At 49.7% G+C, this 14349-nt stretch overlaps 1 protein-coding gene across 1 annotated transcript in view; it reads right to left on the reverse strand.

The window, feature by feature from the left end:
* AR (androgen receptor) overlaps nt 1-14349 on the reverse strand; it is a 206602-nt gene that overhangs the window by 56843 nt on the left and 135410 nt on the right. Inside the window, exon 3 of the mRNA XM_077308518.1 lies at nt 8282-8398. Coding sequence (XP_077164633.1) covers nt 8282-8398 — 117 coding nt within the window. The remainder of the gene's footprint in view (nt 1-8281; nt 8399-14349) is intronic.

The following is a 14349-nucleotide window of genomic DNA, read 5'->3' on the forward strand; positions in this document are numbered from 1 at the left end:
GCATTTGCCAACCCAATCCCAAGGCCCTCCTGCCGTCTTCTGTGCCAGGCCTTGGTGCTCTCAGCTGCTGTCATTTAGCCCAGAGGGCAGCCTGGATGCACCTGCTGCCAGGTGCCTTTTGATCCCAAGCAGGGAGGACCTGCTTGGCTCTGGGGCCCTCTTGTGACCCCCGGCAGCAGACTGCAAATGAGTATCTGGGGCTGCCACAAATGATGAATCAGGAATTGTTTGGCAAGTAACCATATTTGAAAATATGACACCTTTTGAGGCAGAACTAAAGTGGAAAAACAGTTCTTTGGTATATTGATCTTTTTGTTAATGTGGCCCATAAAAGATGTGAACGTGGCCAGTTATCGATCACAAGCAAACACTCTTCCCATAATTTTAACACCAAAAAAGCCTGCATTTTCAAGGAAGAACTCTAAGCACAAGGCACATTTTTATTTAGTGAAAAACAGGAGGATTTTTTTAATGAAATATTATTGGCTACATTAACAAGGGTTATATGAGACCACATTAGCAATTATCTAAATGGCTTAAATGAGAGAAGACATGTTCCCACAAACAAATGAAAATTGTAAAAAAATTCAAGCTTAAAAAATTCAAGCTCTCCATGGTTTTTGAAACTGAGCATTCTGAATTCAACTGGTAGTCTTGTGAAATCGCTTAGATAGCTTTATGTTGGGCTGGATAAATCTATTGCCAACGGTGTGGTCAAGAGGCAGATATAGTCGTACTCCTTACAATGATGACTTTGCTCTTGTCCACCTAATTCAGTTGAGCCAACGACTCATATCCTCCTCTACTGTCCTAATCACTCAATCGCTTGTGAGATAAATCTTACTCAGTTACTGAGGACAAAATCTTGACATTAATTTGTAATCTGCTAGATGGTAAAGATTCCCTACATTCAGCAGCTGTAGCTTATTTTATGCGTAAAGCTTTTTACTCTTATAATATAGACGATGAATCATATTTGCCTTGTTGGGAATTACTTCCTTTATTTTTATGCTGAGATTAAAGGTACGTTGAATCTGAATTCTGACTTTGAATTTCCTTGGATATTAACACAAAACCCAGTAATCTGTCTCCAACTGTGGTCCTGGAAAGATTTAGCCAGGCTTTGTCCCAAAGAGTCCACAACCCACAACTCCTCTGAAAAGGGAGGCCACATTTTGCCGTCATGACTAAAAGCCATTGGTGGACCTTCCTACCTAACTTCTAGGATTTTATTCTCGTTTAAGACCACTGCCATTTGGTGAGTCATCAAATCTCATCAGTTGGATATGAGTGTGAAATCACGTCTACCACAGTGGCTTCCCAGTGCTTGGAGGAGTTGTCACTTTTGGCCATCAGAAAGGCACAAGAAGATGATACCGACAAGAAGAGCAGTACAAGGAGGTGTGCAGGACAGAGACTACTTAGATCAGGCTTTCTCAACAAGGGTTTCACAAACCCTGGGGTTTTGCAACAGCCCCAAAGCGGTTTGACTGATTAGGTGAGGGCAAATTCATTTTAAATATATATTTTGTAATTTTTAAAAAACTTATTGGGGGATAGGACCATATATGATTATGATGACCACCATCGCCAAAAGGCCAAAGATGGGTCTGGAAGGGGTACAAGGGACCCTGACCATAAAAAGTCTTGCTGGCTGAAGCTTGTTGCACATGGTAGTGACTGGAATCTGGAGAGGAAAGTACTCCCATCACAACTTAATGGGGTGTGGGAACAGAGAGGTAGAGGCCTGCTCTGACTATGTTTATGGTGCTGGGGGAGGAGTGACCGAGTGGCATGGGCCTCCCCTGGCCCTGTTTCTGCAGGCGCGCTTTGGGGAAGGAGGGCCAACTAGTGGCCAGCCCACAGTGCAGTTACGGTTCTGTCCACAAATCATCTGAAAAATATTTCTGAGCTGTCCCTTCCTGTGCTATGGGAGTGGCCTGGTGACGTCACATCCACTGGGAGTGTCTGGATGATGCCACTTCTGGTGACATGTGATTGCAGGGCATGGCAGGGAGGTGGGTCCTGCTGACATTACTTCCCGGGGGTCTCAAAGCCTGAAGAATGTTTCAGGGGTTTATCTATGGAAAAAAGGCTGAGAAAGTCTGACTTAGATCATCTATCTCCTGCAGGTCTCAGCATTGATTTTCCTGCTATTGTTTGCATCTTCCAAGCTGGAGGCCAATATGATAAGGATCTTGGTGTAGTGCTTAGGAGTGAGGACTTCTAATCTGGCAAGCCAGGTTTGTATGGACAAGGGTCCCTTCCCCTCCCACCCCCTCCAGGCCCATCACTGGCCTTTGTGGAGGGGGGGAGTCAACATAATATATGAGCAAATCCCCACTTCTGGCATGGATGTCTAGTGAGTGACTGTGGGCCAGCTGTACCACCTCAGCCTAACATCCCATGCAGGGCTGTTGTGCAAACAAGAGGCAGGAGGACATGTAAGCTTCTGTGGCTTCTCATTGGTGAGAAACAGAGGCTACAAAAGTGGTCTCTCGACTCTTTCAGGGAGCTGCGGCATCTGCACCCGAGCCCACAGCCTCCTGCATATAGCTCTGGCAGCATGGGACGGATTCACCCCCAGCTCCACCAAAGCAGACCCAAGCCCATGTTCTGGTTCCCGAGATGCCTTCTCCAGAGTGCCCACAGAGTGCAGGAAGAGCACGGGAGGAATGCTCCAATCCACAGAGATGTTGGACACGAAAAATTGGTTCATCCCTCAGGTGCTGCAAAAACCTACTCCCCCCCCCCCCCGACAGACCGACAGAGCAGAGCCTGCGGAAGGCACTCCGGCTTTAACCGGCAGCTGCCTGCGATCGGCAGGAGGACAGAGTGACCTGGCAGGCGCATCAGCCGAGCCGTCTCTCCAGCCCCACAACCGGTGCCTGAGCAGCTGCGAGGAGTGGGGCACGACCTCCCCGTTCCCTCTCGTGGAAAGGCGTGTTCCAAATGCTGTTTGTCCTGGCCTCAGAGGAGCCTGCATTTGGGTAATTTGGATGCATTTATCGGTTAATTCCAGGCAATTACAGGACATGCTCTTCCACTCGCGGCTGTGCCTCTGGCAATCGAGGCCGCCTTCTGGCCCTCGGGCTGAGCTGACAAGGAGCGGACGCAGGGCTATGGGGAGTCCTTCCCTGGAGCCTCCGGTCCCTACTGGACTAGTGCTTGCGTGGGCAGAGATTTAGCTGAGGCCTAGCTTCACAATATCACAATATCATTGCACTTAACGTGCAGGGAGACAAAAACTCACACCAGGGAAAACCCTAACCCTCCCAGCATCCCTGCAACTGCGTCCCAGGATGATGATTGTGCAAGGGGTGAAGAGAATGGAAAGAAACCCTTATCTCCCTTTCCCCAAATCCTAGGACATGATCACATAAAGTGCGGCGGTCTCATTCCCGTCCCCGGGAACAAGGGAGAGGGAGGCGGGTGCGAGGGCGGGACGAAGCAGGCGACTTTAGTGCGTGGAACAAGGAGGAACAAGGAACGCATTTCAGAGCATGGTCCATGTGCCGCTTGGAGCCCCTGCTCAAATTAAGAAATGAGTGGGGTCCCCTCAATTACAGCTAATGGGGGAAGCTCACCTCCCTCCTCCAGCTCTCCTTTAGTAAGGAAAGGAAGGTGAGCCAATTAGCAACTGAAAAGGGCTGACACGGGTGGGCAGGGGGACAGGGCAGGGAGTCAGAGAGAGGAGAGGAACCGGGGCAAGAATGGTGAACAACTCCCTTTAGGCTGCCAGCCTTTGAAGGAAGAAGCTCTTTGAAAGCACTGCTCCTCCGCAAAGCCCTCATTACGGCTGAGGATGGAAACAGGAACGGAGGGTCAGTCTTCTGGATTCTAAAGAGCTATCAGACTGGGAAAGTGCGATTACTGGAAGGAAAAGGCAGGTCTTGCTGGAAATGTGGTTGCCAGTCTCCAGGTGGGGCCTGGAGATCTCCCAGAATTATCATTGCTTTCTGGAACAATATAGCATTATGGTCCCCAAAATCCCTCACCTCCCCAGTCCCTCCTCCAGTAATTTTACAGTCCAAAGTTGGCAACTATGTTATATCCTGTTGGGGTCCCTTCCTTCCCAACCCCCACCTTTTCCAGGTTCCATCCCCCCAAATCCAGGAATTCAGACTCTCTTGCCACCCCACACCCCCTCGCCCCTGCCAGGCCCTTTATACTTGGCTTAAGAGGAAAACATGGCGAGGGGGTGGGGGGTGGCCCCCCCACCCTGGGTCTTCCTTGCATAGGGGAGGAGTGTGCAAAAACGCTTGGGACCACTGGGCCAGTCTAGTACCTGAGTGCACCATGACTGTGCCATGACTGGGCGCCACTTCTGCTACCCACCTGCAGACCCCTTCCTGGCCCACTTGCTTGCAAGCAGTCTGCCTCCTATGCTCCTGGCGGGTGTGGGAGTGGGAAAACGGGACCCTGGATGGCTGCAGCAACTGAATTCCCTGCCACATACGCTCTTGGGCTCCCCTTAAGCCCTGCTGGATCAGGCCCATGGGCCATCTATTCTAGCATCCTGCCTCACACAGGGGCTACCTGGTTTATCTAGGCCCATTCTACACAAGAATCAATGTGGCCAATTGTTTACAGTAAGCAATTCCGAAATTTAAAATAGTGGAATTCGGCGTTGTGCATATCTGCCTTTGTAGTTGAATTCAGTAGCGTTTCTATCATTTCCCACAGGTTTCCGGTCTCGCCAAAAATCGCTAGCCAGGAAGCAATTTTTCCTGTGCTTTGTCCCGCCCCTGGCCGTCACTCAAACGAACAGCCAATGGGCGGCTGTTATCATGCTCCCGAAAAGCCCCTTTCCCTTTAAGACGGGTTAAAAAAACACACACACACACGTTGCAACGCATCTGCGTTGATTCGTTGCAACGGAGAGACCCATCTAGCTGGCAGGTCATGTATGAGCTGGCGATTCATCGTTGCCATGCTCCCCCGAGTGAAAAAAAAATCCCCCCCCCTCCGTGCACGGGCATGATTTTTGGCCGGAAATAAAGGGAACTTGCAAACGGGGCTGTGTTGTGCTTGGGGACTAGAGGCGAGCTTTAAAGCAGCTCTGTGAAGGGACTGCAGCCGGAGAAGCCTCGCTGGGTGAATGAAGGCTTGCCGGTTCGTTTATCTCCGCTCGCTCGGAGAAAAAAAAATGGCAATCGCTTCGCTGGAAGATCAGAGGAGAGAGCCAGAGGGAGGGACTTTGCTGAAACCGCAACAATGGGAATGCATAGAACTTTTTCGCTAGTATTGCAGATTGGTTGCAAGAGTGTAGCGCTTTCCAGAGGGTGAATCCACTTTTTGGGATTTCCCTGGAAGCGCTACAACGAAGTGCTTTTTGCTGATCGGTTTCAGGAGTGTGGCAGATTGTGTATGACGTTGTGCATAACTGCATTTTAGTAGCGATTACAATTACAATAAACCTGTGTGGAATGGGCCCTAGAGTTCCAACAATAGAGTACTGAGGCCTTCTCCTAATGCTGCCTCCTGGCACCGGGAGCCAGAAGCTACTGCCTCTGAGCAGGGAGGTTCCTTTTAGTTACCATGTCTGGTAGCCGCTGATAGGCCTCTCCTACACAAACCTGTCTAATCCCCCTTTAATAAGAATGCAAGACGAACCGGCATGCAAGTGGCTCTGAGCATGGGTGCTTTTGAGCGTTGAGGGGCAGGTGGCGGTTTGTGGGGCCAAGGAGGGAGGTGTGAACAGGGGTCCTAGTATTGTGAAAAGGATGGGAGGGTGTGCCCATGGCCCCTCGAGACCCTAAGGTGGCCCTATTGAGGGGATTTTGGAGGCTGCTCCTGGCTTGGCATCCCTGCTGCATAAACAACCACGGTCTCTTTGGGGAAATCACCGAGTGAGGAGAGCTGTGAAAACAGAGGGGTCTCCCATGGGCTCCTTCCCACTCTGCTGTTCTTCCTGGCAGCTTCAGTGATCCAGGCATGTCCTAGCAGGGAATCCAGGATGCCAGGGGAAGGGAAGGCAGGCCCTGGCTTCTCTGCTGTTCCTCGTGACGTTCCTGTTCCTTCCCGGCTCTGTTCTTCCACGTGGCTTTCCCCCAGCTGTGCTGTACCTGCCCCAAGGATTTTTTGGTCGATGGGGGCAGGTAGAGCGCGCAGGAGTGCCACCTCTGTTCGGTTGATTGTGTAATTGCTTAATTAACTTTCTTTTTTTAAAAAAACACACACATCTTTAAGGCTCTCTTCCTGTGGGGAATCAGAAGCCACTGCTGTAGGGCAAAGCCGTACCAAGAGAGAGTATAAAGTCTCTCCACAGGCACTTCAATTAAATGCCATGCTGCTCTTTTGAGCCGTCGGCCAGACTGAGGGGGTTCCGGTCAGCCTCAAAGCTGCCTTTCCGTCCAAGTGGGTATGATTTGGGACTGCAGCCTCTCCCCACCCTTTCTCTTGCCAGGAAGCAATCAAAACAAGGTCTGGCCGATGTCTAGTAGCGCTAAAGTGGCCACCCCTGGTATCAATTGGGCAAGGGCGGCTATGAGCAGAGATGCTGGGTTAGTCCAGGGCTGACTGCAGGCATCTGGGAGGAGCCGGGAAAGCTGGGGCAGCCCCCCAACAAGTCCCTTGGGGGGGCAAGGGGTTCCTGAATTTACTTACTGAGCTGCGGCTGCAGCGGTGGGCATGCGGCCAGGTAGAATGCTGGCCAGGAAGAAGAAAAGACGTTTCTGGCTTCACCCCCACCCCCGCTTCCCCAGTTCTGCCACTGATTAGGAGTCCCTGCCGGGAAATGTAGTTTCCAGAACTTCATTTCCCCAGTTGATGAGTGAACAGGTGAGCTGCTGGGACAAGGGCTCTCCCAACTTTCTACCTAGCCAGCACAGCCCCATGACAGCTGGAGCAGGGAGGTGAGGCAGAAGCCTCCTCCGGCTGCCAGGCGGCTGGCTCCTGTGTATTGCCTGAGCCAAAGACAGATCCCAGGTGCAGGTAGTGACATGTCAGGCTCCAGGTGGGGCCTGGGGATCCCCTGGAATGACAGCTCACTTCCGAACTGCAGAGAGCAGTTCTCCTGGAGAAAAGGGCTGCTTGGGAGGGGGGACTCTGTGGCCCTCAGCCAGAATGAAGTCCTTATCCCCTGCAGGGGCCAGCTCCAAATCTCAGGAGTTTCCCAACCTAGAACTGGCCACCCTAATCCCCCTTCTCCCCCACTGTTGGCCAGGCAGGAGTTGGCAAGCATCAATGCAGATATCTCCATTCCTCCCCATGTCAGACGGAGGGAGCTCTGATTCTTGAAAGTTCCTGCTCCAAATCTCTGTGCTGCTTCTGGACCGAAATTTACCTGTGGAAAAAACGTTGCGTCCCGCGGTTCTTCTGCCCGGCTGTTTCACAGGCCGCTGGCAGTCGCAGCACACGGAACGCAAACCTCAGCGGCAGCATTAGAGGCCACGAGTGCGTCAAAGAGCTCCGGTGTCTGGGCTCCTTCAGCTAAAGCCCAGCATTTCCCCCATCCATTGCACGGCCTCAGAGGCCTTCTGCGCTAGTAGTAGAGCAAGGGGTGCTGGATACATAGGAAGAGCCCATAACTTGCAGGGCCTGCTCTGGCTTTCATAGAATCATAGAGTTGTGAGGGGCTGCCAAAGAACTGGGGTATCCACGACGACTCAGGTGGAAGCTTTTTAGAATGCCTGTATGCCCATGGCTATTCCCTGTGACCGCCTTCAAAACTAAGAACTTATTTGGACAAAACTGGCCCTCTGTAGACTGTGCCCCAAATCTGTCCCTTCAGTCAGTGCATTCAAGTTTCTAAAAGGAAGCAGCGCATGCCAAGCCACACCCAATGGGGCCAGGTACAGGGATAACACCAAGGAACACCAGTGCTTGCAGAACAATCAGAGAAGCATTTCTAAAGTTTTTCAAAAGCCAAATAAACAGCTGTGGGGGCCACAGATGGTTTTAGGACAAAGAATAAAATCAGACCAGGGGTGAGGGAGAAAGGGCAGCAGGAGGACGACCCAGCAAAGGGAGGCAGGGGGAGGGAGGAGGAGGAGGAGGAGGAGGAGGAGGAGGAGGAGGAGGAGGAGGAGGAGGAGGAGGAATGGGGTGATGGGGGGCAGGGCGGAGGGGTGAGACTGGATCTTTCCACCTTCACCGTTCCCTGCAGGTCTGCCCTCAGGGGTGAGAGGATGACAACTGCTGGGGCTACCCCACTGGAGCGCCTGAGCTGCCGAGGAAGGCTGCAAAGGACAGAGCACTTCTGCATCAGCTGAGGCATTTCAGGGCAGCCGGACACCGGCACAGCGGAACCGCTCGCTGAAAGAAGCACATTTATTACCTCCCAGGGTCATCCCCGCTTCATAGCATTTCCGGAGGCGGCAGGAAGGGCAGTTTTTCCTCCTGAACTTATCGATGGTGCAGTCATTTCGGCTGGCGCAGAGGTATTTCTGCTTACCTAAGAAAAGGAGAGGAAATAATGAGTGGGCAACAATGGTCCTCGTGTTGCCAGCAATGCCCTGAGTCAGCAGTAAATATTTCAACTAATACATTAATGGAAGCTGCAGAAACATTGATATTTGCTTTTATTTTATTGTATTTTCACATACCACAAAGGCCATACAGCTTTTGAAATAACAGAAATATTTCACCAAGGTAACCCAGATTCTGTGTTTAAAGCAAAATCTTTTGACATGTATTCATTTACTAATTAAATAAATAAAACAAATCTTTTTTTATTAATTATTTGTTTGTTACACTTATATTCCGCCTTCCTCCTTGATGGGACTTAAATGCTAATTATTTTTCTAGCTCATTAATTGATTGATTTCTAGACTGCCCCATCAGCACAGCCATCTCAGGGAAATCCACAGCACTGTTAAAACACAGGCCAATTAAAATTAGCAAAACCATAAAACAATAAGCAATGACGTCCCTCCGGCAGACAGCTGGCGATATCCCCATAGTGGTTCTCCTTGGGGCAGGCCAGGCCGGTGGAATTGGGGTGGGGGAGTCCCACCATGAGTTGTGTGTTCATTTGTCCAAACTGGCCTTTCTGTGAGGCTCAGGTTGGGCAACATCAATTCACTTAAAAACCACATTTTACATCAAAAACACTTCAAAATCCCAACCCCTCCGCCAGACGGAGGCCACATGCAGCAGAAACCAGAAGCACACGTTGTCCTCAGGGCAGCAAAGGAGGAATGGAGGGTCGGGGTGCTCCCCACTTCCAACATGTGACTCTTAGGGTGGCAAAGGGATCCTTGGAGATAAAGCGGGTGGGGGTGGGGGTGGGGGCGCACTCCAGAAGCCTAACAGCTCCTGAGAAATCTCTTCGCCCAGGTGGGTTGGCAACCAGGCATCTCATGTGGGTTTAGCACAGAAACTATGAAGGTGAAACCTTATTTCTGGATTCCTCCACTGAAAAGATAGTTCCCCCCTCTGCAAGAAATGCCTCTGTGGTCTGCATTCAGTAGAGTTATTTGATCCAGATAGACTGAATGAGGTGGCTCTGCATGCGTGAAGGTTCTAGCAACTCTGAAGGCCATTCCGCACCAGGATCTATGTGGCAAATTGGTTGCGGGATGAAAAAATGCCATTTTAAATAGTGGAATTCGTCGTTATGCAAACCTGGCTTTGTAGTGGAATCCAGTTGCGTTTCTATCGTTTCCCACAGGTTTCCGGTCTCTGCAAAAATCGCTAGCCAGGAAGCGATATTGCTGAGCTCGTCCCGTCCCTGGCCGTCAAGCAGCCAATGGGCAGCCGTTATCATGATCCCCCAAAGCCCCTTTCCCTTTAAGGAAGTTAAACACACACACACACATACACACGTTGCAACGAATCTGCATTGATTCGTTGCAACGGAGAGACCCATCTAGGTAGCAGGTGGTGTTTGAGCTGCCGTTTCATTGTTGCCACGCTCCCCCCGAGTGAACGAAAAAATCTCCCCCCCCCAGCACGAGCACGATTTTCGGCCGAAAATACAGTTAAAAATAAAGGGAAAATAAACCAGCAAACGGGGCTGTGTGTTGTTTTGTGCTTAGTGACTTAAAACAGCTCTGCAGCCAGGGAAGCCTCACTGGGTAAACGAAGGCTCACCGGTGCGTTTATCTCCGCTCGCTCGGAGAAAAAAAAATGGTGATCGCTTCGCTGGAAGATCAGAGGAGAGAGCCAGGGGTGGGACTTTGCAGAAACCGCAACAATGGTAACACACAGAACTTTTTCGCAAGTGTTGCTGATTGGTTGCAAGAGTGTAGCGCTTTCCGGAAGGTGAATCCACTTTTTGGGATTTCCCTGAAAGCGCTACAACGAAGCGCTTTTTGCGGATCGGTTTTAGGAGTGTGGCAGATTGTCAACGATGTTGTGCATAATGACAAAACTGTAGCGATTTCAATTTGTAACCATTGTGCTATTTTGGATGAGTGCGGAATGGCCCTGGGAATGAAGCCCTCAGCAACAGAACAGATTGCTCACAATACAGATTTGGTAAAATGGCTCATTTGCTCTCGGAATTAACTTTACACAGACTCCATGGGACAGAGATGCTCTGGACAGGCCAGGACCTGTAAAAACCAAGGAGGTATCATGGTTCGAAATGGCTAGACCTGCAATATGCATGATTAAGCAGAATATGAAGAGTGTCCTGCAAGGGTCCCCACAGGAGAGGTGATTTAGCAGAACCGCCTACTTCCTTATGCCCACTGCGGGGCTCTTCTCTCTGCAGGTATGAATCTGCTAATGGTCACGGGCCCCCAGGAGGAACGCCTGGCTTCAACCACGTCCAGGGCCTTTTTGGGCCTGGCCCCTACCTGGCAGAATGAGCTCCTGGATGAGCTGTAGGCCCTGACAGGACTCTCTGAGTTCTGCAGGGCCTGCAAAATGGAGCTCTTCTGCCAGAAATTCGGTTGAGCCCAGGTGGGAGCCCCGGGGTATGAGATTGGGTCTCCCCCCATGGCCCCCTTGGTTCCTGTGCGCAGATTGTATTAGATTGTGCCAGAAGCCGCTGGATGATTGCCCCTGCTTTATTCTACCCTTAAACTGCCAATTATAGTGTCACCCGGACCAATTTCAATGTTGTTGTTGTTAGGTGCGAAGTCGTGTCCGACCCATCGCAACCCCATGGACAATGATCCTCCAGGCCTTCCTGTCCTCTACCATTCCCCGGAGTCCATTTAAATTTGCACCTACTGCTTCAGTGACTCCATCCAGCCACCTCATTCTCTGTCATCCCCCTCTTCTTTTGCCCTCAATCGCTCCCAGTATTAGGCTCTTCTCCAGGGAGTCCTTCCTTCTCATGAGGTGGCCAAAGTATGAGTTTCATCTTCAGGATCTGGCCTTCTAAAGAGCAGTCAGGGCTGATCTCCTCTAGGACTGACCGGTTTGTTAAATTAAATTCACCCATTCCTGTCCATTTTAGTTCACTGATTCCTAAAATGTCGATGTTCAGTCTTCTCATTTCTTGTTTAACCACGTCCAGCTTGCCTTGATTCATGGATCTGACGTTCCAGGTTCCTATGGATTCATGGATCTGACGTTCTTCTCTCCTTAGCTATTTGTAAAGCTTCCTCAGACAGTCATTTTGCTTTCTTGCATTTCTTTTTCTTTGGAATGGTTTTAGTTGCTACCTCTTGTACTATGTTACGAACCTCCGTCCATAGTTCTTCAGGCACTCTGTCTTAAATCTATTTGTCACCTCTACGGTATATTCGTCAGGGATATGATTTAGTTCATACCTGAGTGGCCTAGTGCTTTTCCCTACTTTCTTCAATTTAAGCCTAAATTAATTGTGTTGATTGTGTACCGCTATTTTATTATAGAATTGGAGATTATTTTTAGGATTATTATGAATGTGTTATATGGTTTTATATTGGATGTCTGTTTTATATCATTTGTTGTGAATCACTGTGAGCCAGCTTGCTGGGAGCGGCGGTATACACATTTAAATATAAATACATGAATAGAACAGGAATTTCCTGATACTTTTCAAATTACCTTCTCCTCCAGGGTCCTAATTGGCTCAATCCTGCTCCTTTGAGCCCACTTTCTCCCTGCTTGCCTCCAGTACAGGAGTTGATCAGAACAACAGCTAGTTACTGTCAGGATCCTGTGATCACTGCCATGATTTATGCTTGACCTGAGTGGTTCCATCTTGTATCAATGTGTGTCTGTTTCACTGACTGTAACAACCCTGACCTGTCTCTGTAGTGATTTAGTTTTTTGTAACAATTATGCTAAACTGTGTTATCTCTCGGAAGGGTAGCTGTGTAGCACTCAAGGCCGAGAAGACCTAACTATCTTTCCTGGACACGAGCCCAGGCTGGCACCTGCAGGAGGGGGCTACTTGCTCTCTGGGAAATTTAAAGCTTTGGGCGGGAAAGTGAACCAGTAAGAGTGATTGCCTTTTGTGTATTGATTAGATTTGACTATGAACATCAAGGTGTTCTGATCTGCTAAGCAATAAAGCTTTCTATTAATCCAGAAGTCTAGTTGCTAGTCTGTCAGCCCTGACAGTTAGTCGAATCTCACAAGCATCCTCCTCGTACCGAGATGTCGGACCAAGAGTGGGAACCAAAACCTGAACCCCAGCCGAAAGACGAGCCAGGCAGGGGAGCAGACACCATGGCCAGCGGTGGAGACGCGCCGACTCGGCCTGATTCTACTACTCCCTTGGGCACCCGTTCGGGTTGGCCGGCGCACCCGGAGTGTTCATGAATGTGATTAATGAAGTCATGCATGATTTATTGTATAAAGGAGCCCTGGTTTTCTTGGATGATATTTTACTGTATTCAGAAAATCTAAAGGAGCATGTGACTTTGGTGAGGGAAGTTTTACAGAGTCTTAGGGTGAACCATTGGTATGCCAAACTGTCCAAATGTGAATTTCGTAAGCAGAGCATGGATTTTTTGGGGTATCATGTTTCTGGGCATAAAAATGGACCCTGGCAAAGTCAGGGACTTGTTGGCGTGGGAACCCCCCAAGACATGCAAGCAGTTGCAAAGTTTCCTAGGGTTTGCCAATTTTTATAGAACGTTCATCCCCAACTTTGCAAAAGTGGCGTTGCTGCTCACGGACCTGTTGAAAACCAAGGCAGGGGGGAAGAAGGGGACTAAGCCGAATGTGCCATTACATTGGACAGGGGACTTCCAAGCAGCATTTGAGATGCTCAAGGCACTATTTACAACCGAATCAATTTTGGCTCATGTAGACCCCCAGAAAATGTTTACAGTGCAAGTACATTTGTCTGATGTGGCAATGGGGGCGGTGATTTTACAGAAAGGGAAGGATGGCCGCTTGCATCTGCTAGCCTATATTTCCAAGAAATTTTCAGGTCCTGACAGAAATTGGGCAATTTGGGAAAAAGAGGCAGTGGCAGTAAAGCTAGCTTTGGCAACCTGATGGCATTGGCTGGAGGGGTCTGTGGTCCCTTTTGAAGTTTGGATTGACCACTATGGAGGCTTTGAAACAGCCCCGCACCCTCTCAGCGAAACAAATGCGTTGGGCTGAGTTTTTCTTCCGTTTCAACTTCACCCTAAAGTAAGGTGACCAGATTTTAACATTGGTAAAGTGGGACACCATTGACTGGGGGGGGGGGTCTTGATTAAAAATTTGGTCTATGTGGAGCAACACAATTTTTCATAGAACGCAAAAATAGTATTGTAATATATATTTTTTACTTGCAACGTAAGTATAATTTGCCAGGTGCCCCCAGATGTCCCTCCAAAAGTGGGACAATCTGGTCACCTTACCCTAAAGCATTTTCCTGGCAAAATGAATTTTTTGGCTGATGCACTTTCGCGCCTCCCACAGTACGGGTGCAAGAAGGAGCCATTGGTGGATACAGTTTTTGGCCCTTCCCAATTGGGGCTGGTAGCAGTGAAACGCAGCCAAGCCAAGCGAGGGGCTCCCTCCCCTGGGGGCGGGATTCAGAAGGACGTCACCACTGATCCTGAGTTCGCCCGCCTTTGAGAACTTGTGCAAGAGAGGGAGGGTTTGTTTTGCAAGGGGGAAAGCTGTTTGTGCCTGCGGCTGCTAGAAAGGGCGTTTTGAAACTCTGCCATGACTCAAAAGCTGCGGGACATTTTGGTTTTGTGAAAACTCTGCATCTGGTTAGCAGGCATTATTGGTGGCCCTCTTTGCCCTCTGATGTGGAAAAATATGTACAAGGTTGCCCAGTTTGTTTGTCTTCAAAGCCGGTGGGGGGCAAGAAAAAGGGACTTTTGCAACCAATGCCTACTCCCTCCGCACCTTGGAAAGAAATTACCACGGACTTTATAATGGACATGCCCCCTAGTCATGGGGAAACTGTCAACTGGGTGGTGGTGGACGCTTTTTCCAAACAGGCTCACTTCATCCCTTGTGCAGGTTTGCCCTCTGCTCATAGATTAGCTTCCCCATTCGTGGAACACATGT

This window comes from Paroedura picta, chromosome 13 (genome assembly GCF_049243985.1).
Source record: "Paroedura picta isolate Pp20150507F chromosome 13, Ppicta_v3.0, whole genome shotgun sequence".
NCBI lineage: Eukaryota > Metazoa > Chordata > Lepidosauria > Squamata > Gekkonidae > Paroedura > Paroedura picta.